This window comes from Canis aureus, chromosome 24 (assembly GCF_053574225.1).
Source record: "Canis aureus isolate CA01 chromosome 24, VMU_Caureus_v.1.0, whole genome shotgun sequence".
In the NCBI taxonomy this organism is placed as follows: domain Eukaryota; kingdom Metazoa; phylum Chordata; class Mammalia; order Carnivora; family Canidae; genus Canis; species Canis aureus.
This window is the reverse complement of record NC_135634.1, coordinates 6279595-6305780: the sequence shown is the minus strand read 5'-3', so window position 1 is coordinate 6305780 and position 26186 is coordinate 6279595. Positions and strand designations below refer to the sequence as shown.

General features: G+C 34.2%; 1 protein-coding gene across 11 annotated transcripts in view; it reads left to right on the top strand.

Annotated features, from left to right (window-relative positions):
• NBEA (neurobeachin) overlaps positions 1-26186 on the top strand; it is a 668634-nt gene that overhangs the window by 162879 nt on the left and 479569 nt on the right. For all 11 annotated transcript variants that reach the window (XM_077868099.1, XM_077868094.1, XM_077868093.1 and 8 more), the window contains 4 exons: positions 16094-16202; positions 23987-24068; positions 24945-25068; positions 25896-26088. In XM_077868099.1, the coding sequence (XP_077724225.1) occupies positions 16094-16202; positions 23987-24068; positions 24945-25068; positions 25896-26088 (508 nt within the window). The remainder of the gene's footprint in view (positions 1-16093; positions 16203-23986; positions 24069-24944; positions 25069-25895; positions 26089-26186) is intronic.

Genomic DNA, 26186 nt, shown 5'->3' with positions numbered 1-26186 from the left:
ATTTTTGTGTCAAAGAGAAAATGCACACAAATTGCAGATTTTTTTTCAGAATTTTATTTTATTTTATATTTTATTTTATTCTATTTTATATTTTATTTTATTTTATTTATTTTATTTTTGTCATGGTAAGTGTACTCCTTAATCCCATCCCCTACTTTGCCCACCCCCCTCACCTGACTCTCCTCTGTAAACCATCAGTTTATTTGCTATAGTTAGAATCTTAGTTTCTCTCTTTTTTTCTTTGTTTGTTTTCTATCTTAAATTCCACATGAGTGAGATCATATGGTATTTGTCTCTCTCTGACTCATTTTGCTTTGCTTCTACTCTCTAGCTACATCCATGTTACTGCAAATAACAAGATTTTATTTTTATGGCTGAACAATATTCCACTGTGTATGTGTGTGTGTGTGTGTGTGTGTGTGTGTATACATCTTCTTTATCCATTCATCTGTCAGTGGACCGTTGGGCTGCTTCCATAGCTTGGCTATTGTAAATAATGCTACAATAAACAGGGGGTACATGTATCACTTTGAATTAGTGTTAATGTATTTTTTAGGAAGATATCTAGCACTGCAATTCCTGAATCATAGCATAGTTCTGTTTTTAGTTTTTTGAGGAACTTCCATGCTATTTTCCACAGTGGCTGCACCAGGTTGCATTCTCATCCGCAGTGCAAGAAGGTTCCGTTTTCTCCACATTCTCGCCAGAGTTGTTTTTTGTGTTTTTTATTTTAGCCATCTTACAGGTATGAGGTGATAACCTCATTGTAGCTTTGATTTTTGCATTTCTATGATAATGAGTGATATTGAACATCTTTTCATGTGTCTGTTTGCCATCTGTATGTCTTTAGAGAAATGTCTATTTATGGTTTTTACCCATTTTAATTGGGTTATTTTCTTAGGTTGCGTTGTATCAATTCTTTATATATTTTGGATACTAACCCTTTATTGGCTATGTCATTTGCAAATATCTTCTCCCATTCAAAACAAACAAACAAAAGGTTGCCTTTTAGTTTTGTTGATTCTTTCCTTTGTTTTGCAGAAACTTTTTATTTTGACATAGTCCCAGTAGTTTATTTTTGCTTTCATTTCCCTGGCCTTAGGAGACAGATCTAGAAAAATGTTGCTATGGCTGATGTCAGAGAGATGATTGCCTGTGCTTTCTTTTAGGAATTTTATGGCTTCAGGTCTCACATTTAGATCTTTAATCAATTTTGATTTTGTTTTTGTATATAGTAAAATAAAGTGGTCCAGTTTCATTCTTTAGCATGTAGCTGTCCAGTTTTTCTAGCACTGTTTATTGAAAAAGGTGTTAGTTTCCCGTTGTATACTCTATCCTCTATTATTGATTACAAAATCAATGTACAGAAATTTGTTGTTTTCCTATACACGCTAATAATGAAGCTGCAGAAAGTGAAATTAAGAAAATAATCCCATTTACAATTGCACCAAAACAATAAAATATCTAGGAATAAATTTAACCACAGAGGTGAAAGACCTGCAGTCTGAAAACTATATAACACTGATAAAAGAAATTCAAGAATATGTAAAATAATGGGAAGACATTCCATGCTCCTGAGTTGGAAGAACAGTATTTTTAAAATGTCCGGAAAAGTAGGAATTAATGATTCAGGACAGAGAAATTCATTTAAAAAGCTAATTTTTTAAAAAAGAGATTTTATTTAATCATGAGGGACACACAGAGAGAGGCAAAGACACAGGCATAGAGAGAAGCAAGCCCCATGAGGGAGCCTGATGTGGCACTCGATCCTGGGACTCCAGGATCACACCCTGGGCCAACAGCAGATGCTCAACCACTGAGCCACCCAGGCATCCCTAATTTTTAAAAATTCATGATATAGATGGATAAAACATAATTAAGCAATTCAAGACAGGCAAAAATATGAATGTAAAAAATAAATTGTAATTTCCATAATTAATATACAAACTGAGAAAATTAAAAGAATCTTACATGATAGTTTTTGTTGCGCGCGCTGCAGCAACATGATCAGGGTCCTGAGGATAAGGGGATGAGGAAAATAAAAGTAAAGAGATGGAGACAGGAGGGACACAGTGGATGATGTCCAAGCAGTGCCAGCTTTATTCAAGGTTCTACAACATTTTATAGTATGAGCAAAACAAAACTAAGAAGGTGTTTATCTTTAGCATGTTTGTGAAACCCTCCAAAGTTCCCCTTTCTCAACATGCAAGACAGACTCACAGGTGCCAGAAGACCTTGGTAAATAGATAAGCTTGTTGCTCCAGATGTGCATACTTCAAAGGAGTATTAGATATGGTAAACAGACCAGCAAGGACAGCACAGACCCTTATTTACATTTATGACCAGGTCAGAATAAGTTGTATCTATTGTGTTACATGGGCGATCACGTACAAGTGAGCCCTGAGAACCATTGCTCAAGCCCTTTCTCAAGCGTTTACCAACTGTTCACCCTTTAGGCTCCCGAGCCTTTTGAGTGAATGAGGGACGCAAGTTCGGGCCTGGTTTGGTTCAGTTACTCCAGCTAGTCCGTGGTCGCCCACAAGTTTTGCCCTAGTAGAAAAAGAAGAAAAGGATATGAATAAATGGTCAGTTCATAGAGAAGAACATGCACAGAGTATAGACATTTGCAAAGAGCAGTCCTACTGGTAATAAGGGAAGTATAATCTGAAACTAAAGTAAGACCTCAATATATTAGTTGGTTATGAGGGGAGCAAGCATTCTCACACATTGGTAACTGGAGCATAAATTAGGGTAGTCCCATTTGAAGTGCAGTGCTAATTTTGATCAATATCTGTCAAAATTATAAATACATATACCTTTTAACCCAGGAATTTATGGCTTGTACACATATGAAATGATGGCTCTTCAGAGTTATTCATTGTTTTGTTGTTTATAATCGTAAAAGTTAGGAGAAATTGTAAATTTCTATTAATAGGAGATTTGTTAAATAATGTATGGTTCATTCATTAAATAGAATACCATGCAGTTGTAAAACAAAACTAATAGGTTTTAGTATGTGGATGTCACAAGTACATTGTTGCATGATTAAAAACATAGTATAGATGAGTAGGTACAGGGTGTGATTTTGTATAAAAAGAGGATATAAGTATATAGTAATTCCTATAATATATTAAGAAACTCTAGTATCATATATAAGAAACAAGAGATTAAGAACAGTAGCTCCTAATGGGGAGTTAGTGGAAATGAAGGTGAATGTGAATCAATTTATTTTTTTAACTATGTGAATGTTAACCTATCAAAACAAATTTTCAGTGATAACATTGTTTAGAAAAAAACACAAATACTTAAAAATAACAAACAACTTAAAAATCTTTGATTAAATATTTTGTTGATGGAGTTGGATTGAATAACATCAATGACTAATTAGTTAAAGTGAAGAGTTCTTGATTGATGGAATCATGTAGTTAAAGGACTGAGATAATACTGAAATTGTTTACTTAACTACTTAGTTTCAAAGGGAATTAAGTCCAAATGATTTCTATTCGTATGATTATAAAATTAAGTCTAATAGTAAAATATAATCTTTAAAACAAAGCGTATAATACTTGATGGTGAATAGAGATAATGGTTAGTAAAATACATGTAATTCATTGCCTTTGAGTTGGACTACATAGGTTTGGATCCTGGCTTAGTCACAGATTTTCTGAATGGTATTGTAAACATTCTTGAGCCTCAGTTTTTACCCTTTATAATGAATAAAACCATACTGCTTCCTCACTGAATTTTAAGGATAAATGATAAAATAGATTTAAAATGGTTAATCAAAATATATTACAATGTGATCATTTAAAATGTTAGCAAAAAGGTAATGGGTACAATTTAACATGAAATTCTGGTAAAAATGGAATATATCTTCAGTATGATATTTATCTTAAATATAAAAGTTAAGTATGAAATACTAGTAGCATTCAGATCAGTGAGATAAGTGTTTCTATTATAATAATTACTATCAATTATTCACGATTTGAAACAAAACATAATTATTGGGGAAGAGGAAATAGGTAGTATTTGTAAAGGGTTTGAGTATATATCTAAAAATGTAAGAAAATCATCTCTAAAACTGTTTAGAAATGAAATATCACCAAAACTCAGTGTCTCATTTGTGTATAGAGCAGTTATCTGGCAGGGAATCTGAGATTGGTTCATGGATAAAGGTAAACTGAAGTCTGGTGAGTTGTTCCCTTGTAATGCCTAGGTTTATAATTTCTGTCAGGTGCCTGGAATACAAGTTGTTTGATCCATACACTTTATTTTTTAAAAAATATTTTATTTATTTATTCATGAGAGACACAGAGAGAAAGGCAGAGACCTAGGCAGAAGGAGAAGCAGGCTCCCTGCAGGGAGTTTGATGTGAGACTCAATCCCAAGACTCTGGGATCTTGACCTGAGCTAAAGGCAGACACTCATCCACTGAGCCATCTGGTGTTCCCCAGATCTATAAACTTTAATTGTCAGCTGAACTAGAGATAGATTTGATATCTATCATTAAAATTGAGAAGCCTGTTCCAAATGATATATGCATGCAGCAACTTTTCCCCCCTCAGGATGGAACTTGAATCTCCTCTCTTTGAGTGTGAGATGGACTTACTGGCTTGCTTCCAAAGGATAGTAAAACCTAGCAATTACTTTCGCTATTGAGTAAGGCTAACATCAAAGGTCATACGTCATGTTGATACCATGTAGTCCTTGATATGATGTGATGGGAAATGACTTCATCTCTGTGGTATTCTTCTAAAACACATAACCCAAGTCTAGTCCAGAGAAGGTACATACATCCCCAAATTGAGTGATATTCTACAAAATACTTAACTAGTACTCTTCAAAACTGTTGAAGGGCATGAAAAACCAGGATTGGGAAACTGCTATAGATGAGAGGAATTTAAGGAGATAATGATGACTAAATGAGAGTTAGTATTCTGGATTGGATCCTGAACAGAAAAAGGACATTAGAGAAAACTGGTAAAATATGAATAAAAATCTATAATTTAGTTAATAATATTGTACCTATTTTGACTTCTTAATTTTGACATATGTATCATGATAAGATATTAACATATGGAGAAGCTGGGTGGATAATATATGAGAACGCTCTGTACTATCTTTTTAACTTTTCTGTAAATCTTATAAATTTCCAAAATAAAAAGCTACATAAACTTGAGAAACCTGGGGTGCCTGGGTGGCTCAGTCAATTAAGCGTCCAACTCTTGATTCTAGCTCAGATCATGATCTCAGGGTCATGAAATTGAGCCCTACATCAGGCTCTGCACTCACTGGGGAGTCGGCTTAGGGTTCTCTCCATCCCTCTGCCCCTCATGTCTCTAAAAAAAAAAAAATGAGAAACCTAACTTGGGTGTATGAAGCCAAACTATTCTTATGTGGAAGTGATCTAGGGAAAAAAAAAAAAAAAAGGAAGTGATCTATTTACAGTTATTTATTTTCAAAACAGAATCTAACAGTGGTCAGAAAGATTATCAAAATGTCTAAATGGCTGTTCTATAATACAATTATGATAATATTAGCTTGGACAAATATTAAAACATGTTATTTAATGTTCACTGTGGAAAAAAGATTCTCAACAACTATATTTGTCTGATGTCTTAACTTCAAACTTTGTAACTTCTGGGTAAATTCTCCAAGTTATTCAAACAGTAAATGGATCAACTTGCTGTCTATAATGTTGGCTATAGACGTGTTATATATTGACAGTTGTTCGATCTAATGGTTTATTTCTTTTTGGAGTAGTTGAATTAGTCCAGTTTTACTGACAGAATCCGTTGTCTGTAGTGAAGTAGGTTCTGCGAGTATGAGAGTTGGAAAGAAGTTTCCTTTGTATCTATTCTCAACTCTAAGCTTTTTGGCTTTCGTCAGGCAAGTGTTAGTTCCTGTGTGTACCTGGGGTAGCAAGAGAGAAAACAAGATAACTGATGAGGGGTTTTCTCTCCCATGGGAATGACAAGCAGCCGAAGAACTGTGTTTGAAGCCTAAGGAAAAGCATAAAAAGCAGCAAATCTTGAGGGATCACTTTACTCTGAAAGATCTCTGCCTCTTATTCTCTCTCCTCTGCACCCCCTCCCTCTTGAGTAATGTTAACATTATCTTCTATGTAAGTGACCACCAAAAGGGCAAGAGGTACCTGAAGTGATGGGATGAATCTTACCTGTCCTTGACCTTGTGGGAGTATGGGAATATTGGAGTACCATAATGCTGGTACTGGTACCAGCTGGAGCTGGTACATAATGCTCCACGACTCACAGCAAGCTAAGTTTTGTACTACAGATCAGTATTCTTAAAAGGTCCTCTGCTGTACAACACCTGTGGGGATCCCATCATGTAAAAATCGCAACAGTGAGATATGACCTCAGCTGTATAAAAATGAAAAATAACAACTCATCCAAGGCCAGTAGCCAGCGACAGGAGATGAGAGAGAATCATCAAACTATATACTCACTGAAGGAGAACTAGTGGTGGAGGCTAGGGTGGAACCTTTGAATTTTATTTTTAAAAAGAACATTTGAGATTCAAGTAGATCACCATAAATGATAATCTGTCTTTTAAGCTCATAATTTGTCTTCTAGTTAGTCCAAATTACTAGACTAGAAGTTCCCAAAGCATGGACCAAATATATAAAGTGAAAGAAAAAGTAAAGATACACAAAATAGGAGACTAAACATGAGTAATAAGAATTCTTGGAGGAGAAAAATAATGAGTATAACAGGATATCCTGAAACACGTTGTAATACTAAAAATGTATAAATTTTAGAAAAAATACAACAAAAATCCTTTTAGATGTATAGCTGAGCACACAAAAGTAGGTAAATTCTCATATGCCAAAAATGAAAAGCTATAGTAGAATAAATAATCCTTAAGAAATACTATAATATTAAATAGTGCAGCTTTCAAAAGTAATCTGAATTAACTTCTGGAAGTGAAAAGGTAGCAATTAGAATTAACAACTCCATGATCATGTTAAACAGATTAGATAAAACTTAAGAATTGGTGGGGTACCTGGGTGACTCACTTGGTTAGGCATCTGACTATCAATCTCAGGGTCTTGATCTCAGGTTTGTGAGTTTGGGCCTCACGTTGGGTGGAGCCCACTTAAAAAAAATAAAAAACAACAAAATAAACTTAAGAATTGGCGAGCTGGAAGATAGAAATGAAACTATGCAGAATGTAGCAACAAGAGACAAAGATGACAAATAAGAGGTTAAAAAATGAAAAAAGAATGAAAGTTTGCATAGAATAAAATACTCAGGAATAAATTCCACCAAGGAAATGAAAGATATATAAACTGAAAACTGAAAAACATTGATGAAAAAATTAAGAAATGGGGGGTGGGAGTGAATGGGTGACGGGCACTGGGGGTTATTCTGTATGTTAGTAAATTGAACACCAATAAAAAATAAATTAAAAAAAAGAAAAAATTAAGAAATAGGTATCCATTCTGTGAAAACAGATTGGAAGAATTAATATTGTTAAAATGCCCATACTACCCAAAGCAATCTACAGATTGAGTACAATCCTTATCAAAATTCCAATGGCATCTTTCACAGAAATACAACAAATAATCCTAAAATTTGTATGCAACCACAAAAGACCTCAAAATACCCAAACCATATCCTCTAATGGAGAAGAGGTCAGTAGTGCTCAGGGCCTGGCACTTCAGGGGGCTGTCTCTGGTGTATGCTACATGCTCTCTGTTGTTGTGTCTTGGCTGCTATATCCTTTAGGCTGCTCTGTCCTCTATGCTTTGTCTGCAGAGAATCTCTTGCCTACTGTGGGCATTGTTTAGTCTCTGGCCTAAATGTGGTGAATTTTAACTAGATGTACAGTGTTTTTAACTAGATGTGCGGTGCTCTAACTAGATGTGCAAAATGAGACCTAACACCAACTCTTCCAGAACTGAGGCTCTGCAAAACTCACTGGTTGGGAGACATGATATGGGCAGGTGTTTGTACTGGTCTTCTGGGGGAGAGATCTGCTGCTCTGGGACTGAAGTAAGCTTGACTGAGAATCTAAGGGCCCAAGTGTCCATCAACAGATGAAGGAACAAAGAAGATGTGGTATATTTTTTATATATATATAATGGAATATTATGCAGCCATAAAAAGAATGACATCCTGCCAGTTACAGTGGCATAGATGGAGTTAGACAGTGTCATGCTAAGGAAGGATGTCTGTTGGATAAAGACAAATACCATATGATTTCACTTATATGTGGAATTTAAGAGACAAAACAAATGAGCAAAAGGGAAAAAAGAGAGTCAAACTATATTATAAAGCTATAGTAATCAAATAGTATAGTGCTGTCATAAAAACAGATGTGGATTAATGAAACAGAGTAGAGAATCCAGGAATAAATCCCACATATATGTGGTCGTTTAATTTATGACAGAGGAGCTGAGACTCTACAATGGGGGAAAAGATAGTCTCTCCAGTAAATGGTATTTGACATTACCACCAACAGTGCAGGAGGTGGGAATGTGAAATGGTGCAGCCACTCTGGAAAACTGTGTGGAGGTTCCTCAAAGAGTTAAAAATATACCTGCCCTACGACCCAGCAATTGCACTTCTGGGGATTTACCCCAAAGATATAGATGCAATGAAATGCCGGGACACCTGCACCCCAGTGTTTATAGCTGCAGTGTCCACAATAGCCAAACTGTGGAAGGAGCCTCGGTGTCCATCGAAAGATGAATGGATAAAGAAGATGTGGTTTATGTATACAATGGAATATTACTCAGCCATTAGAAATGACAAATACCCACCATTTGCTTTGACGTAATGGAACTGGAGGGTATTATACTGAGTGAAATAAGTCATTCGGAGAAGGACAAACATTATATGGTCTCATTCATTTGGGGAATATAAATAATAGTGAAAGGGAATAGAGGGGAAGGGAGAAGAAATGGGTAGGAAATATCAGAAAGGGAGACAGAACATGAGGACTCCTAACTCTGGGAAACGAACTAGGGGTGGTGGAAGGGGAGGAGGGCGGGGGGTGGGGGTGACGGGCACTGAGGAGGGCACTTGACGGGATGAGCATTGGGTGTTATTCTGTATGTTGGCAAATTGAACACCAAAAAAAATAAATTTATTATTAAAAAATAAATTAAAAATAAAAGAAAGAAAAAGTAAATGGTATTTGAAGAACTGGACAGCTGAATGCAAAAGAATGAAATTGGACTTCTATTTTACATTATATACAAAGTCAATTCAAAGTGGATTAAAGACTTGAATGTAGGACTTGAAACTACAACACTCTTAGAAGAAAACATAAGCAGTAAGCTCCTAGACATTGGTCTTGGCAATGAGTTTTTGGATTTGACACTCAAAGCAAAAGCAACAAAAGCAAAAATAAAATGATCAAGACTACATCAAACTAAACTGTAGACCAAAGAAAACTACAAATACACGAAAAGGCAACCTATAGATTGGAAGAAAAATTTTCAAGTTACATATGTGATGAGGGATTAATACACAAAAGATTTTAAAAATCCATGCAACTCAGATGAAAATAAACAATCTGATTTAAAAATCATGGAGAGAAGATCTGAAAGACATTTTTTCCAAAGAATACATACAAATGGCCAATAAGTGAATTAAAAGGTTCTCAGCATCACTAATCATCAGGAAAATGCAAAGCAAAACCACAGTAGCTAATCATCTTAAATAACAAGAGGTAACAAATGTTGGTAAGGATATGGAGAGAAAGTGAACTTTTGTGCACTGTTGATATGAATATAAATTAGTTGCAGCCACTATGGAAAACAGTATGGAGTCTCCTCACAAAATTAAAAATAGAACTACCATATGATCCAGCCATTCTTCTGGGTAGATATCCAGAGGAAGCAAAAGCATTATCTCAAAGACATACATACCCACATGTTCATTTCAGCATTATTTACAATTAGCCTAAGACATGGAAACAACCTGTGTATCCACATTTTCTTCACTTATTCATCTGTTGATAGACATGTAGGTTGTTTTTTATATATATATATATATATATATATATATATATATATATATGTATTTAGGTAATGGAATATTATTCAACCATAAAAAGCATAAAATGGAGGAAATACAGCCCTTTCAAACAACATGAGTGGATCCCGAGGGCATTATGTTAAGTGAAATAAGTCAGAGAAAAATACTATATGATTTCATATGTGGAAATAGAACCAAACTCATAGAAACAGAACATAGAGGTGGCAAGCGGGGAATATGGTGAATGGATGAATGTGGTCAAAAGGTACAAACTTTAGTTCTAAGACAGATAAGTTCTGGGGATGTAATGTATAGCACGTTGACTATAGTTAGCAATATTGTATATTTGAAAGTTCCTGAGAGAGTAGATCTTACAAGTTCTCATCACAGGAAAAGGCTTTTATACCTGAGTGATGATAGATGTTAACTCACCTTATAATGGTAGTCATTTTGAAATTTATGCCTATATCAAATCATTATGTTGTATACCTTAAACTACTGTAATGTTATATGTTAATCATATCTCAGTAGAACTGAGACTTGAAACAAGTTGATTGATAGGCAGTTATAACAAATGTACTACTCTGTCGGGGAATGTTGGTTTTGGTGATTGGTGGAACCCACAAGTACATGGTATATATGGGGCTAAAGGATATGTGGCAACTCTCTGTACTTCCTGCTCAGTTTTGCTGTACACCTAAAACTACCCTTAAAAAATCGATTTAAAAGAGTGTGTGTAATATGTAAGCTGATAGGGAAATAAGAAACCAGGAGGGGATCCCTGGGTGGCGCAGCGGTTTGGCGCCTGCCTTTGGCCTAGGGCGCAATCCTGGAGACCCGGGATCGAATCCCACATCGGGCTCCCAGTGCATGGAGCCTGCTTCTCCCTCTGCCTGTGTCTCTGCCTCTCTCTCTCTCTGTGTGACTATCATGAATAAATAAATTAAAAAAAAAAAAAAAAAGAAACCAGGAGAAATATTTACCTGTATGTTCAGGGTAGGGATTGTGAATGATGGTATGAGTTAGATGTGAAACCCTTCTGCATCTTTTTATGTTTTTATGTTGTTATTTTTTATCAAGATAAAAGTATTATTTATTTTTAAAGCTAAATGTTAACAATTGATAGATCAGTATTTAAATAAACTATGATAAGTTATTTTTGTCTGAAAAGACAAAAATCAGTGAGGCCAAGAGGGGTACCATGTAAGGCAAAAGGTTCAATTCACCAAGAGGACAAAACAATTTCAGATACATTTATACATAACAGCATAGGTGAGGTATAGAAAGCAAAATTGACTAAATTTGAAACTGAAGTAAAAGATTTCAGTTTTTTAGAGATTTGAACATATTCTTTTTAAAGGAGCAGTCACCAAAAACCTTAACACAGTATAAATTTGAACGGAAAATCCAGTGGCTTGGTTTATATAAACATTCTTATCAAACTCACACAAAATTGTAAAAATTGCCAATTGAAGCCATAAATTGTCCAAAATTTAAATGAATTATTGTCATAAAGATGATTTCTCACCTATAGTGCAATTATGCAAGAAATCAATGAGAATAATCAAACTAAGAAATGGAAATATATGTAATTTAAATAACTCATAACAAGAAATTGTACATATCATAAAATTATTAGAATCAAAAATATTGAAAATTTTTTATATGTACACTTCTAAGAATTGGCTTAATTGGTAATGGAGGCAATTTATAGCCATAAATTTTTATTTCATTTTATTATTTATTACTTTTTTTTTTTTTTTGAGGTAGAACACAAGTGAGGGGAGGAGCAGCGGGAAAGGGAGAGAGAGAGAGAGAGAGAGAGAATCTCATGTAGACTCCCGGCTGACTGCTGAACCAGACGCAGGGCTCAATCTCAAAACCCTGAGTTCATGACTTGAGCCAGTATCAAAGGTTAGAGGCATAACCAACTGGGCCACTGTGGCACCCCTAGCCATAAATATTTATATTAAAAAAAGAAAGTTTTTCTTCTAGATTTTCAATTTTATGGTGAATGTAAGGATAGTTTAACATCGGGATATCCTTTAATGTGATCTCCTTGTTAACACATTAAAGAGTAGCTATATAATTACACAAATGGATACAAAAAATTGGGTAACGTTCAGTATCCATTCATCATAAAAATTCTTAGGAAACCAGGAATAGATGATTTCTTTAACCTGTTAGGGTATATCTTCTGGAAACTCACCCATAGTCCATTTAGTAGTAAAATATTAGAGCATTCCCTTTCAATAACTTAAAATTAATGAAAGCCTGTTTTCACCACCACTCCCCCATTCAAGATCATAATTGAACAGTATATTGACATTCAGAGAATAGTTCACCTAAAGTTGGGAAATTGTTTTCAAATATAGGTTATATTTAGGCTGGACTATAAAACACAAGACAAGTTTCAATAAATTTAAAAGAATTGAGACCAAACAAAAATTTTCTTTGACCACCACAAAATTAAATTTGAAATAAAGAACAGAAAGAGATTTTATAAATTGCTTGATATTTGGAGAGTAAACAACACATTTCTAAGAACCTGTAGGTCAAAAAAGAAATCACAGAGAAAAATAGAAAATGGTTTGATTTGAATAAAACTGAAACATATACCATGTAACCAGAACATATAACAACTTACTGAATTCTCATGCATTGCTGAAGGGAATGTGAAATACTCCAGCCATGTTTCAGAAGAGTTTTCTAATTACTTAAAAAATGTGACCCTTAGCACATACCCTGGCATGTCCATGCTTGGATATCTACTCAAGAGAAATGACACTGGACTTGTACTTGGACATTCTTAATACCATTTATCTATGATAATTCAGAGCTGGAAACAATCCAAAATTCTGTCAGTTGGTGAATGGATAAATTATCATATGTTCATACAATGAAATACTAGTGTACAGTTAAAAGGAAACAAACTACTGATGCATAGTAGGACATTAATGAGTCCTAAAAATCATTATGCTAAATAAAAGAAGCCTGATGCAGAAGACTACATATTATGTGAAATATCCAGAATGTAGATTAGTGATTACATTGGGGTAGTGATGAGGGTAGTTATGGGAGTGGGAATTGACTACAAATAGCCACAAAGGAAACTTTTTAGAGTGAGGAAAAATTTCAGAACTGGAAATTGATGATGATTACATCACTCTATAAGGTTTTTAATAAATTACTAAGTTATATACATATAAAATATGAATTTTAGTTTATGTTGGTGAGTGAAGCTGCTGGTAAAATGTGTTTCCGTTTTGATGGTGGAACTATGAATGTACATATTTTTGGAGGTCATAAATTGCAAAGTCTCATAAAATTAAATATAAAAGCTTCTAACCGCCATCATTTCAGTTACAAGAATTTGTTCTAAGGAAATAGTCATGGATATACTCAAAGATTTACCTATAAGGGAAAAATTTTGTGTATGGTAGGAAAAAGAAAGTGGAAATAGCATAAATGCCAACAGTAGTGAATGGGTATATTATGCTACCTAATTTACAGGAAAAAAAGCTATAAATTACCTTATATAGATTTATTCTCATTGTATTGATACCATCTATATTTGTCATCTATATTTATATGCATCATAATTCTTCTAGAAGAATGTAAACTGATACTTTATAATGATTTTCTCTAGGTTATGGAATTATGAGTTGCTCTTACTTTTTTCTTGTTCCAACATATGGTCTGAGTTTGTTACAAGACATATCCAAAGAAAAGCTGGTTTGTTTTGTGAAGAAGAAAATCGGAATATGTTTTCATTGGAATGTTTAGTAAGCTAATAAATGTGTACTTTGTATGAGATTAAAAGGTTATTCTTTAAAAAGATTGCATTCTTAATCCAAGTGGACAGAAATCGTATGAAATTCAAAGGTATGCAAATAGGCATTAAAAGCCTGAAGTCTGTTTAGGTCTTAAGGTTAAGTGGGGTCATGATGTTAGTTTCTCTCATATATGCCCTGTAGAAGCTTTTCAGAGCCGAATGCATAGAGTTGGGTCTTTGATTAGGGATTCTGTGGGAAACAAAATCATGAGATACATAACTCACCCATACTCTGCCTGAGATAATGGGTGGCTTTTTGGCTATCTCTTGACTGCTTTGCAGCAAGATTTATTGGTAAACATGGTTTTAAAGCAAACTGCAAGAAGAAGCTGACCCATTTCTTCTCTGGTGTATGCAGAGCATACTTCAAGTGCCCCCAGAAGCCTAGAATATAGCTGTGCTGTAAACATTTACATCCTAGGAGGTAATCAGGAAGGCATTTATTTCTTTAGTAGCTGAAATTGTACTGGTGCAGGTAAGAGTTTACTAAAAATTCCTAATTAGGCTATTCCAGATAGCCTAATTTGGATAACTTTTACCAGCTTTATGTATCAGAGAGATATATTAAGGAATACACATTGGTTGGTTTCTTTCTTTTCTTTCTTTCTTTCTTTCTTTCTTTCTTTCTTTCTTTCTTTCTCTCTCCTTCCTTCCTTCCTTCCTTCCTTCCTTCCTTCCTTCCTTCCTTCCTTCCTTCCTTCCTTCCTTCTTAGGAGCAAATGAAAATTTCAGTCCTCCTTGCCTTGGGTGTAGCTTGAATTGGAAGAGACTTATAGCCTTCCCCTGTATAATCCCATAATATTCATCAGTCCTGATTTTTTTTAAAGACCAGTTGACCTTTTTCAATCATGTTTATTAAGTATTTGGCAAACACAGCCACAAGATAAAGCCTGAGCTTTGGGTTTACGTTATTTTGCTGTTTCCTTCCCTGGACTGAGGATTAGGTGAGGGGAAACAGCTGCCCTGTCTTTTCTTGTGCAGTTTGGAACTTGGAGAGTGATGTTAGTAGAGAGGATTTCCAGGTGAATGGTATCCAGATAATGGTTCATTATTTGATATCTGTATTAATTAAGGTAACAATGGCTGCTGTAACAGACAAACAATGAAATTTTAGTTACCTATCAGACTAGTAGTTTCTTTCTTATTCACTGAAAATCCAAATGAGTGTTCCTTAACAGACAGTTTTCCTGTAAGCTGTGATTTAGAGATCCAGGCTGCTACTTCCATCTTGTGCCTCACTGTCTTCACCATGTGGTTCCTATTTTCTGCCTTGGGGAAAGAGCATGGAAGACATGCATGAGCGCTGTTCTATTGACCAGGTCTAAAAATGGTTCATGACTTCCTGCTCACATTCCACTTGCTAAAACTCTTAAGTTTAGCGGCCAAATCGGGCTGTAAGAAAGGCTAGAATTAATAGTATAGCTGTGGATTCATGAAGAAAGGAATAAGAATTGGTTTATATCATAGTTACCAGATCTGAACAGGAAATAATAGAAAATCAAGGTTGAGAGCTAAGAAGATCAGATTTTGAATTCAAAGACAGTGACACTAATGAGAGGCATATAACAATTCTCTGAGCATAGAGCCAAGTGTTGCAGAAAGCCTTGAGTAGAGCCTTCTGTCCTATTTATAGATTTGGTGGTGGGAACAGGGGAAGACATAAATGAGCCAGTAGTAAGTAACTAAGTTTTTTGGTGCTTTTTTTTTTTTTTTCCTTTGTTTGGTTTTAAATCCAACGGCAGACCACAAATACAAAGAAATAATGAGTCCTGTTTACTTCTGTTGAATTATTTTGCTGTGTAATCCCAACATAAAAGTAGAGTACTCGCTTTTAGCTGTAATTTTAAATTCTTGATAATAAAGTTTAGCATAGATTATTTTATAGGCTTAAAAATAGATTTAAAAATTCTGTGGTCTTTGTTAGGGGAAGCCAATAGTTTTAACCTAATAAAAATAACTACTAAATAGTTAATTAGAAATTTGAAAATAATCGTTGTGATTATTAATATAATTTATAATTTGTATATTTCACATTTATTTAAGAAGTGTTTAAATAGTATTTTTGGATCTTTAGAAGATAGCTGTGCTATAAACTGTTATTTTTTTTTTGCAGTTGGAAGTTAGTAAACATAATTACCTATATGATTCTGTATCTGCTTAATAGATTGTATTTTCTTATTCCAAAATCATGAGATTAGAAAATCCAATGTATTTCATAGTATTTTGTTTTTCCCCCCTTTTTTTCCAGGAGAAAAGTGGAAATTATGCATACTCATAGTCTTTTCACTCTTCTTGGAGAAAGGCTGATGTTGCATACAAACACTGTGACTGTCACCACATACAACACACTTTATGAGGTAAAAATTTTAAAAAATGTGTAATGACAATTTAAAATGTATTTAATGGGAACCTTCTATATAATTGGGCTCAATAATTGGTCAATTAATCAAAAAGCCAGTAATCATTTTTAAATGAATACTTACATTTTAAAAATTTATTTTAAAACAATGCATGTATATATTTATTTGCTGATCTTTTTGCATTTGTCCAAGGACTTTTCTCTGAGTACGGGTTGGCTGATTGGCTTTGTGTAGAGTTTTTTTCAGATGAACCATATCCATTATGTATTATCCATTCAGTCTCTACATCCCCCCTTCGTTGACTCGATCTTTGTCTTCGTGGCAATTGCAATATTAACCTAGAGTTAATAAGATAGATTGTAGCTAAAAATTTGTAAAAGAACTATCTGAAAGAAGCCTTAGATCTCACCATTTGAATTCAGAAATCCTTTTCTCACCATTTCTAACAAATGGTCATATAGCTTGGGCTCAGTATTTTCTATGAAATGCATGTACTACCTCCTAAAGTAGCTATTTTTATTTTTAAGTACTGGTAAAATATTAGTGATACTACCATTGTTAACCTAAAACCTTGATTCTACTATTCTGCAACTGATCTTCTGTGGTCCTAGTTCCTTTCTCTGATGCAGGGATTAGCAAACTACTAATGCTTGTCTTTGTGTGGCAAGGAGCCAAGGATAGTTTTTATATTTTTAAATGTTGAAAATAATCAAAAGAAAAAAAATATGACATATAAAAATTACATGAAATTTAATTTCAGTGTCCTTGTTGGAACACAGCTTTGCTTATTCCTGTGCATACTACTTATGATTGCTTTTGTGTTCATAGTGGCAGAGTAGTTGCAACAGATATTATTTGTCATGCTCTCATCATCACTTTGCATGCTGCTCTGTGCACTACAAATCACAGTGTGCTATAATTTGATAGTGTTTCACAAACCATATGTATTTTGAACCTAACTTTTTTAAAAATACCAGTTCATATCCATCATGTCAAAATAAGAAAAATAGACTTCAGATATCACAGTTTTAAAATGGCAAGGGTGTGAAATATTTTGTTACAGATTTAGATGGCAAAACATTTTGTCTTTTATAAGAGGACACTATTATGCATTGGTACCAATAGGTTAAACACTTAGAATAATATCCTTAACTTAGGAAAACAGTGGTCAAAAAATATAAAATACCATCACTGCAAATTTCTTCACAAAAATAAAAAAAAAGAAATGAGAGACCTTGAGGAGGGCAGATGCTGAAATTCTGAATGAGATTGTACTACAATTTTAAATTAACATGAGATACATTCAGACTCCTCTAATATTAAATTTTTTTTTCATATAAGTCACAGGCTGGATATATCTCATTTCTGTTTTTGCATGGCTCACAAGCAGAGGATAGTTTATACATTTTTAAATGATAGGAATAAAAAATAAATATTTTATGATATGTAATTTTATGAAATTCAAATTTTGATATTTGTAAATAAAGTTTTATTGGACCATGGTTATACTTATTTAAGGTTAGTCTGTGAGTGACTTCATGCTGTAATGACCGAATCAAGTTTTTAGAGAGAGACCATATGACCCACAAATTCTAAAATATTTACTGTCTGACCTTTCTGTAAAAATTCTGTGGCAAAGATAAAATTTCTTTCCATGCTGCAGCATAGAGAAATGTCTGTCCCCTCTTGTTGTTTTATTAAAATTTTATATCTTATTCTGATAACAGAATTAATATGCATTCATTATAGAAATTTGGAAAATACAGAAAAGCACCAAAATAAAATTTACTTATAATGTCCCAATTAATACTGAAAAATATGTTTAAAGGTTTTTTTTCTCAAGATGCTTGGGAGGCTCAGTGGCTGAGCATCTGCCTTCGGCTCAGGGCGTGATCCTTGAGTTCCACGTTTGAGTCCCACATTGGGCTCTCAGAGGGAAGTCTGCTTCTCCCTCTGCCTGTGTCCCTGCCTCCTCTCTGTGTCTCTCATGAATAAATAAATCTTTAAAAGTTTTTTTCTCGGGATCCCTGGGTGGCGCAGCGGTTTGGCGCCTGCCTTTGGCCCAGGGCGCGATCCTGGAGACCCGGGATCGAATCCCACATCGGGCTCCCGGTGCTTGGAGCCTGCTTCTCCCTCTGCCTGTGTCTCTGCCTCTCTCTCTCTCTCCGTGTGACTATCATGAATAAATAAATTTAAAAAGAAAAAAATGTTTTAAAAAAAAAATAAAATAAAAGTTTTTTTCTCAACTCATATACATGTACAGACATACGTACAAAGAGTTCTTTTTTTTTTTTTAATTTTTATTTATTCATGATAGGCACACAGTGAGAGAGAGAGGCAGAGACACAGGCAGAGGGAGAAGCAGGCTCCATGCACCAGGAGCCTGACGTGGGATTCGATCCCGGATCTCCAGGATCGCGCCCTGGGCCAAAGGCAGGCGCCAAACCGCTGCGCCACCCAGGGATCCCCGTACAAAGAGTTCTTATGAAATATACTCAACATAGTTTTATGTTACCCTTTTTTCACTTAACAGTATACTGCAAATATTTTTATTACAAAATGTTCATCATAGCCAGGGAGGGCAAACTTGCCAGATAATACATATTTTAAACTTTGTGGTAATCTTAATTTGTCAGGGCTAACACAGAATACTATGTATTCTGAGTGGCTTATAAACAGCAGAAATTTTTATGTCACAGTTCTAGAGGCTAGAGAGTCCAATAGCAAGGCAGTGGCAGATTTGGTGTCTGGTGAGGACTCACTCCATGCTTCATAGACCATCTTTTCACTATGTCCTCACATGGCATAAGTGTCAAGGGATGTTTTCAGTTTCTTATACTAATCCCTTTCATGAGGGCTCTGGAGCCCTAAACACCTCCTAAAAGGCCCCACATCTCCTAATACCATCACACTGGGGATTTGTTTTCAACATAGGAAGTTGTGGGGACACAAACATTCAGTCTATAGCAGCAGGCTATGTGATGTCTATGGAACTACTCAACTCTGCATTTGTGGCTCAGAAGCAGCCATAGACAATATGAACCAAATGGGTGTGCTGTGCAATGAAACTGTATTGTATCTGTTTATTAATAAAAATTTTGTTTATTTACTCATGAGAGACAGAGAGAGAGAGAGAGAGAGAGAGAGAGAGAGAGAGAGGCAGAGACACAGGCAGAGGGAGAAACAGGCTCCATGCAGGGAACCCGACGTGGGACTCGATCCCGGGTCTCCAGGATCAGGCCCTGGGCTGAAGGCGGCGCTAAACCGCTGGGCCATGGGGGCTGCCCATGTATCTGTTTTATTTGTATCTGATTACAGAAACAGATGTTATCCCGAATAATATTTTGACCCCAGATCTGTAACATTACTTTTAGCTGTTTTATTTCATCTTTTTTCTGTTTTATATTATCCTCAGTAAATTTAAGAGTGGCTGCTTTTTAGATAAATTAAAAAACTCTTTTGGCTACTATTTCTTTCATTTCTAAGCTTAATATTGCAACTTTATGTCAGCCATTCTCTGATTACATGAATTTTACGTTCATACTCCAGAACACAGCTTTTGTGATCAAAAGTTTTTTAGTATTGTTTTAATATTTATGAACAAAAAATGTTTACATCTATAAAGATAACTGAATAGAAAGGCCTACCCTATGCAAAACATCTTGATTCTGGTATTGTATTTCCCTAATAACAGTAACTATTTTTGGGGGTATATTTCCTGTGACAGTCACTTTGGAATAAATACTTTATATACATTATCTCAGATCCTTACAACATCTCTCTGAAACTGGTTTTTTGTTCTTATTGTTGTCTTGTTAAAGAGACAACCTGAGAATCACAAGTTAAACAATTAGCTTGGTAACTTATGACTAATTAATGGTTGTAAAATAAGCAGATTCCATAGTGTCTGTGCATAAGGCAAAAAAATGTCCGTATCTACCTTAATGGACAATATTAAAGTCCTCTAAATCAAAACCTTGCTACAGTATTAGATTAGAGCTCTATCTATTTACGTTTCTATCTTGGTTTTCTTAGACTAGTCCATCTGGTTGATGATGCCTATACATGTTTTTTTTTTAATCATTTTTTGCTTATATTTCTGACCCTCTGCTTGTCAAAACAATTAGTCTCAATAGAGTAGAATATCTTTGTATTCAGTGAAACCTTCTATTAAAATAAGAATGTAGCATAACAGTGTAATACATTGAATTTGAAAAATCATTTTGTACTCTTAACCTTTAAGAAAATGGGGATCCCTGGGTGGCGCAGCGGTTTGGCGCCTGCCTTTGGCCCAGGGCGCGATCCTGGAGACCCGGGATCGAATCCCACATCAGGCTCCCGGTGCATGGAGCCTGCTTCTCCCTCTGCCTATGTCTCTGCCTCTCTCTCTCTCTCTCTCTCTCTGTGACTATCATAAATAAATAAAAAAAAAAAATTAAAAAAAAAAAAAGAAAATGTTCTATGTATATATACATATATATTTATTTCTGTGAATCTTCCTGAAAAGTGGCTCAAAAGCAAGTGCAGTATCATTTTTCCCTACCATCTATACTCATATGCACTCTCTTAGTATCCAGATTTTAGTCTCTAATGATACTCTACAAAGCCAAGCTGTTGCTGATTCCATGTCTTAGTTGGAGAAAGTCTGGATAAGTTTGGATCTCCTGATACTGGATGTTGGATGTTGCAGATGAAGGAACTAACTTGCAAGGTCTCTGACCAATTTGGCAATAATATATGCTTTTAAAGTAGAATAATAATAATCATGGTTAATTGGAAAGATGGACTGGATTAAATATAATACTCTGAAAAGAAAAATTAACATAAGTATACAAAAAGTCAAAAAAGAAAGATGGTTATGATATGATTGGGTAGCACAGTTGATCCCATAAAAAAGAAGAAAGGATCTTCAGCATAAACTTTAATACTAACAGACCAAATTATATTATCAGACAGGATGGTGGATGACTAATTCTAGATCACCAAAGTTAAAAGATTGCACCATTTTGGATGGTAGCATCTAGTTGCAGAAAATTAACACTTATGTGATAAGTTCGAATTTAATTCTCATTAACATAGTAAGTGAAGTTTAACTATAAAAAGAAAACAGCCTCAGAACCTGCAGTGTGAGTTTGATTCCCCTTATGAGCATCAATCAGGGCCTGCACCCCTGGTGAGAATCACTTGGTTGATAATCTTCAGTTTGAAAGCTCTTTGTACCTTAATTTTCTATTTTGGTTTGATAAATAACCTTAAATTCAAACAGTGTCAAAATAAATACCACAACAACTGTAGGAAAGTATAAAATTAAGTACAGAAATAATAAAAAACTATGTCAAACTTATGGTTTCAATAATGTTTCAGAATGTGAGGTTTTTACAAAGTTTTTAGAAAGCCAGTTAAGATGGGTTCTGTGCCATTGTGATCTTTAAAATTCTAAATCTGAAAATGCTTATAAGAAAACAAACAATATTAAAGGACAAAGTAAGATCTTTTGGCAGTATATAGCAGACAATGTATAAAATTTGTGAAGATGGCTATTGGAACACTTAAAATGTGGCTAGTGTGAATTGAGATATGTTCTACTGGTTCAGTAATTTTGGATTTCATGTTCATATGTGGTTCTAAACCTTTTGTACTATTTTGTTTTTGTAGAGGCTGAGGTTACTTCCTATGCATATCTCTAATCAATACCAGTCAAACCTTCATGGCCCATCTTGAATCATAGCTTTTCATTAAGATGTTTACATCTATATTCATCTCTTCTTATTTATATGTCATTATTTCCCTCTCCCTTTTAAAAACTCACATAGGTTTTATTGACAGTATACCATGTTTTATTATTTAACAGGAGCATGCATTTATGCCTGTCTCTGGAGTATTAATTAATAGAGTCTTAAAATAGTTCCACCTAGCAACTATGTTTTCCTTTCCAATCATGTAACAGAGTGTGGGCACATAAGTGGCTGTTTAATGCATGCTGGATTGAGTTTCTGAATATGTTTTTGTAATTTAAAAAACCCTCATATTTGAATATGTGAGAGTTTTAAAAACACTTTCACATATAGAGCCTTTTGATCTTCATAGCAATTTTATTAAATAGGCAAGGCAATTACTCTCCTATCTTTAGAAGATCAAGTAGGGACTTAAAAATGACAATATTAAATTGTAGATTCTTTGAGATAAGTTTTGTTGTCTATATAATGAGATTTCTTCTTTTTAGGGTAAGGAAGTTTTGACTATTCTCTCTCATGGAGGAGTGTGGCCTGGTCTTTTCTCCAAGCTTGTCTATAGTTATTTTGAATCTCTTTGTAAATAGAATTTTAGGGATTTTGTCCAGTGGGCTGTAGGTCCACACCAGGGCTTTTTGGGGCACATCAGTATGAAAACTTCTTGTAAGCATATACCAACCACTGAATATTCTCTGGCATTTTTAAATGCTTTGAGTTTTCAAAGAAATTTCTGTCCCATGTCTCAACTCAATCTGATTAATAGTGCATGTCTTGCATGTCTATAGTACTGTGTTCAGAAAATTCTGAAGGACTGTATAGTTTTAACAACAAAATGTTTAGTCTAAACATATAAGAGTGAAGCAGAGAGGTTCTTATGCCCTATGTTTATCTTTTTAAGTAATAGTTAGGTTTTTATTTCAAGTCAGTACTTTTTTGATAAACATTCCTAATGTACAGTAAATCAGTTTCCTCTTTTCTTTTTCTTCTTTTCAGTGAGGGTGATAGTGGGTCAGACAAATGCCACTGCTGAATGTCATGATTTTTTTTTCTAATCAGATGTGATCATCTCTGGCTTATGCCTAATTTACTTTCTCCATCCCCAACTTTTAGCTATGTACAGCTAGACTCTCAACTAACTTTTATGGCTTCTCCATAGTTTTTGTACTTTACTAACCTAAGTTGAACTAAAAGTTTCATTCAGAATTAATAGCATGTTAAGTTAAACAAGAAGTTAAATCACTATTATAAAATTATATCTTTGTTAGGGATAGTCTCATTAGATTATTTGTATATGCAAGAATAGAGATATCCACAGAATGAAGCCTAGAAAACAGTGAACAGTCACATATCCATTCTTTAAATATAATTCAGTTTTCCATTCTTAAATTTCACAAATGTTTGAGTACTGGCAGTGTGTCAGGCACTGTGCTGATTGCTAGGAATATAACAGTGAAAAAGATATGTTAAGAATCCAGCACTCATAGAGACTGCATTCTAGTGGAAAAATTAGAAAATGTTTTGGAATTTTGATTTTCATTTGGCCAACATTTTGTCCTTTTTTGTTATTGGAAAAAAGTTTATAGAAAAATTCATGGATAGATGACAATAGACCACAATTTTAATAAAGGTTTTTACCCTTATCACACTTCATTTTGAAGTTGGCACCCAGGCTTAGACATATTTTTATTTTCTTTTTTCTAAGTTTTTTAAATTAATGATGACATAAAGAGTCAAATGTTTACAATATACAACACAAGTATATTAAGGATATACACACTGTGAAAGTATTTCAAACAGAATAAATTTTTGGATTTCCTAATTAATCTTTCTTACTGTAGATATTAGTTCTTTTTTTGTCTTTATCCATAATAAACAAAATTTTAAAACTAGAGAGTTGAAAAATTTAGAAGTATGTGGAATGACTGACCCTTTGGAAGAGGGTTTCATTTGATTTTTGACAGAATTGACATTTTTGCTAGATTCTTTGTATATTTTGAAATTATGATTTAAATTGTTTTCTAAATGAAATTCAAATTCTTCATCTTTCAGATCTTGACAGAGCAAGTATGTACTCAAGTTGTACACAAACCACATCCAGAGCCAGATTCTACAGTGAAAATTCAGAATCCAAGTGAGCAAACAGCAGGGTTTTATATATATATATATATCCTCTATGTTGTACTTTTCATTTGTGTGACTTACTTATTTTGTTACTGGAAGTATGCTACCCTTAATTCCCTTCATCTATCTCATTCACCCATCTCCCTACCCCACTCTCATCTGACAACTGCCAATTTGTTTTCTATATTTAGGAGTCTATTTCTGTTTGTTTTGTTTTTTAGATTCCAGATATAAGTAAAATCATATGGTATTTGACTTTTTCCAGTTAGCATAGTACCCTCTAGGTCCATCCATGTTGTTGCAAGACAAGTTCTCATTCTTTTTTATGACCGAGTAGTATTCAATTGTGTATATATAGTACATCTTCTTTATTTATCCACCTATGGACACTTAGGGTGGTTCTGTATCTTGACTATTACAAATAATGTTGCAGTGAACATAGAGGTGCATTTATCTTTTAGAATTAGTGTTTTAATTTTCTTTGGGTCAGTACCCAGTGGTGTTATTGGATCATAAGGATAATTCTATTTTTAATTTTTTGAGGACCCTTCATACTGTTTTCCACAGTGGCTGTACCAAATTACATTCTCACCAACAGTGCCTGAGAGTTCCCTTTTTCCTTATCCTCACCAATCTTGTTATTTCTTATTTTTTTTGATACTAGCTAGCTAAACAGCAGTTCTTCATTGTAATGCAGTCATAATGTGGTAACTTGGAAAACTAAAACAAAACTTTTCATAACCACCTTAATCATTATGATGATTACCATAGTTCATGATACCTATAAAACTCATCTACCTCTAAAGCTAAGATGAAAATGAGTAAAACTTGAGTGGAAAATACATTGTAGTTCTAAATCTTGACCTTTTTTAAAATTCATTTACAGTGATTCTTAAGGTGGTGGCAACTTTGTTAAAAAATTCTACACCAAGTGCAGAACTGATGGAAGTTCGTCGTTTATTTTTATCTGACATGATAAAACTCTTCAGTAACAGCCGTGAAAATAGAAGGTAAGCAGTTTCAATACGATAACAAAACTTTATTGTAAAATTCTCTTCTTTATTTCAATCTCCTTAAAAAAATTTTTCAAACCTTTCCCATATTGCTAAGTAATGGTAACTATCAAAAAAGGCATTTTATGTTTCTTTGATATAATCTACATTCATTATATTTGTATTTATTTTTATGTTTTTATTTGATTATGTGGCTATTACATTTTAATTGTATCTGTGAATATATATATTCACAGAGCCTTATTTAAAATGCATCATTCCTTTTGGTGACACCCATCTGTTGTAATCATGTTGGATTTCCTCATATTCATCTATGCTTCTCTAAATTTTTGTCTGATAATTGATTGCTGTCATGCATTTTTGAGCTAGTTAGCTAAGACAGGAGGTAAAGTCTACTGCCATCGTTGCTTCCTGAGTTTAATTTCAGAAATATTTATTTTGTATCTGGTATGTATAAAGCACTGTGCTACACAAGTTGTCTTAGCATACAGTCTTGGTACAATCTAGTGGAGAAGATAACCGTAAAACTCTGATTAATATATAATGTATTAAGTGCATTGTGAGTGCTACATGTGATGAAGGAGTATAGAAACAGTAGCTAAATCTGACTGGGAGAGTTAGGAAACCAATTTGAAATGATAATTTGGATTTTTCCAGGTAGAAAAATGGGAGGAAATCATTCCAGGTATAGAATATAGAATGTGCAGAATGACAGTGCACCTTGCTTTATCTAGGTCAGATCATATTTTCATTCTTTATCTAAATTTCCAAATAGTAAATACTAATATAAATTAGGTATTTTTAATGAGTTTTTTTCCCACTAGATGCTTATTGCAGTGTTCAGTGTGGCAAGATTGGATGTTTTCTCTTGGCTATATCAATCCTAAAAATTCTGAGGAACAGAAAATTACCGAGATGGTCTACAATATCTTCCGGATTCTGTTGTATCATGCAATAAAATATGAATGGGGAGGATGGAGAGTCTGGGTGGATACACTCTCAATAGCTCATTCCAAGGTAAAAAGAGATTTAGCATTTTATATCATCAGGGTTATAGCTGTAGAGTGAATGGTTGTAAACACACATCTGGTGCCATCTTGTGGGCATTTTACATT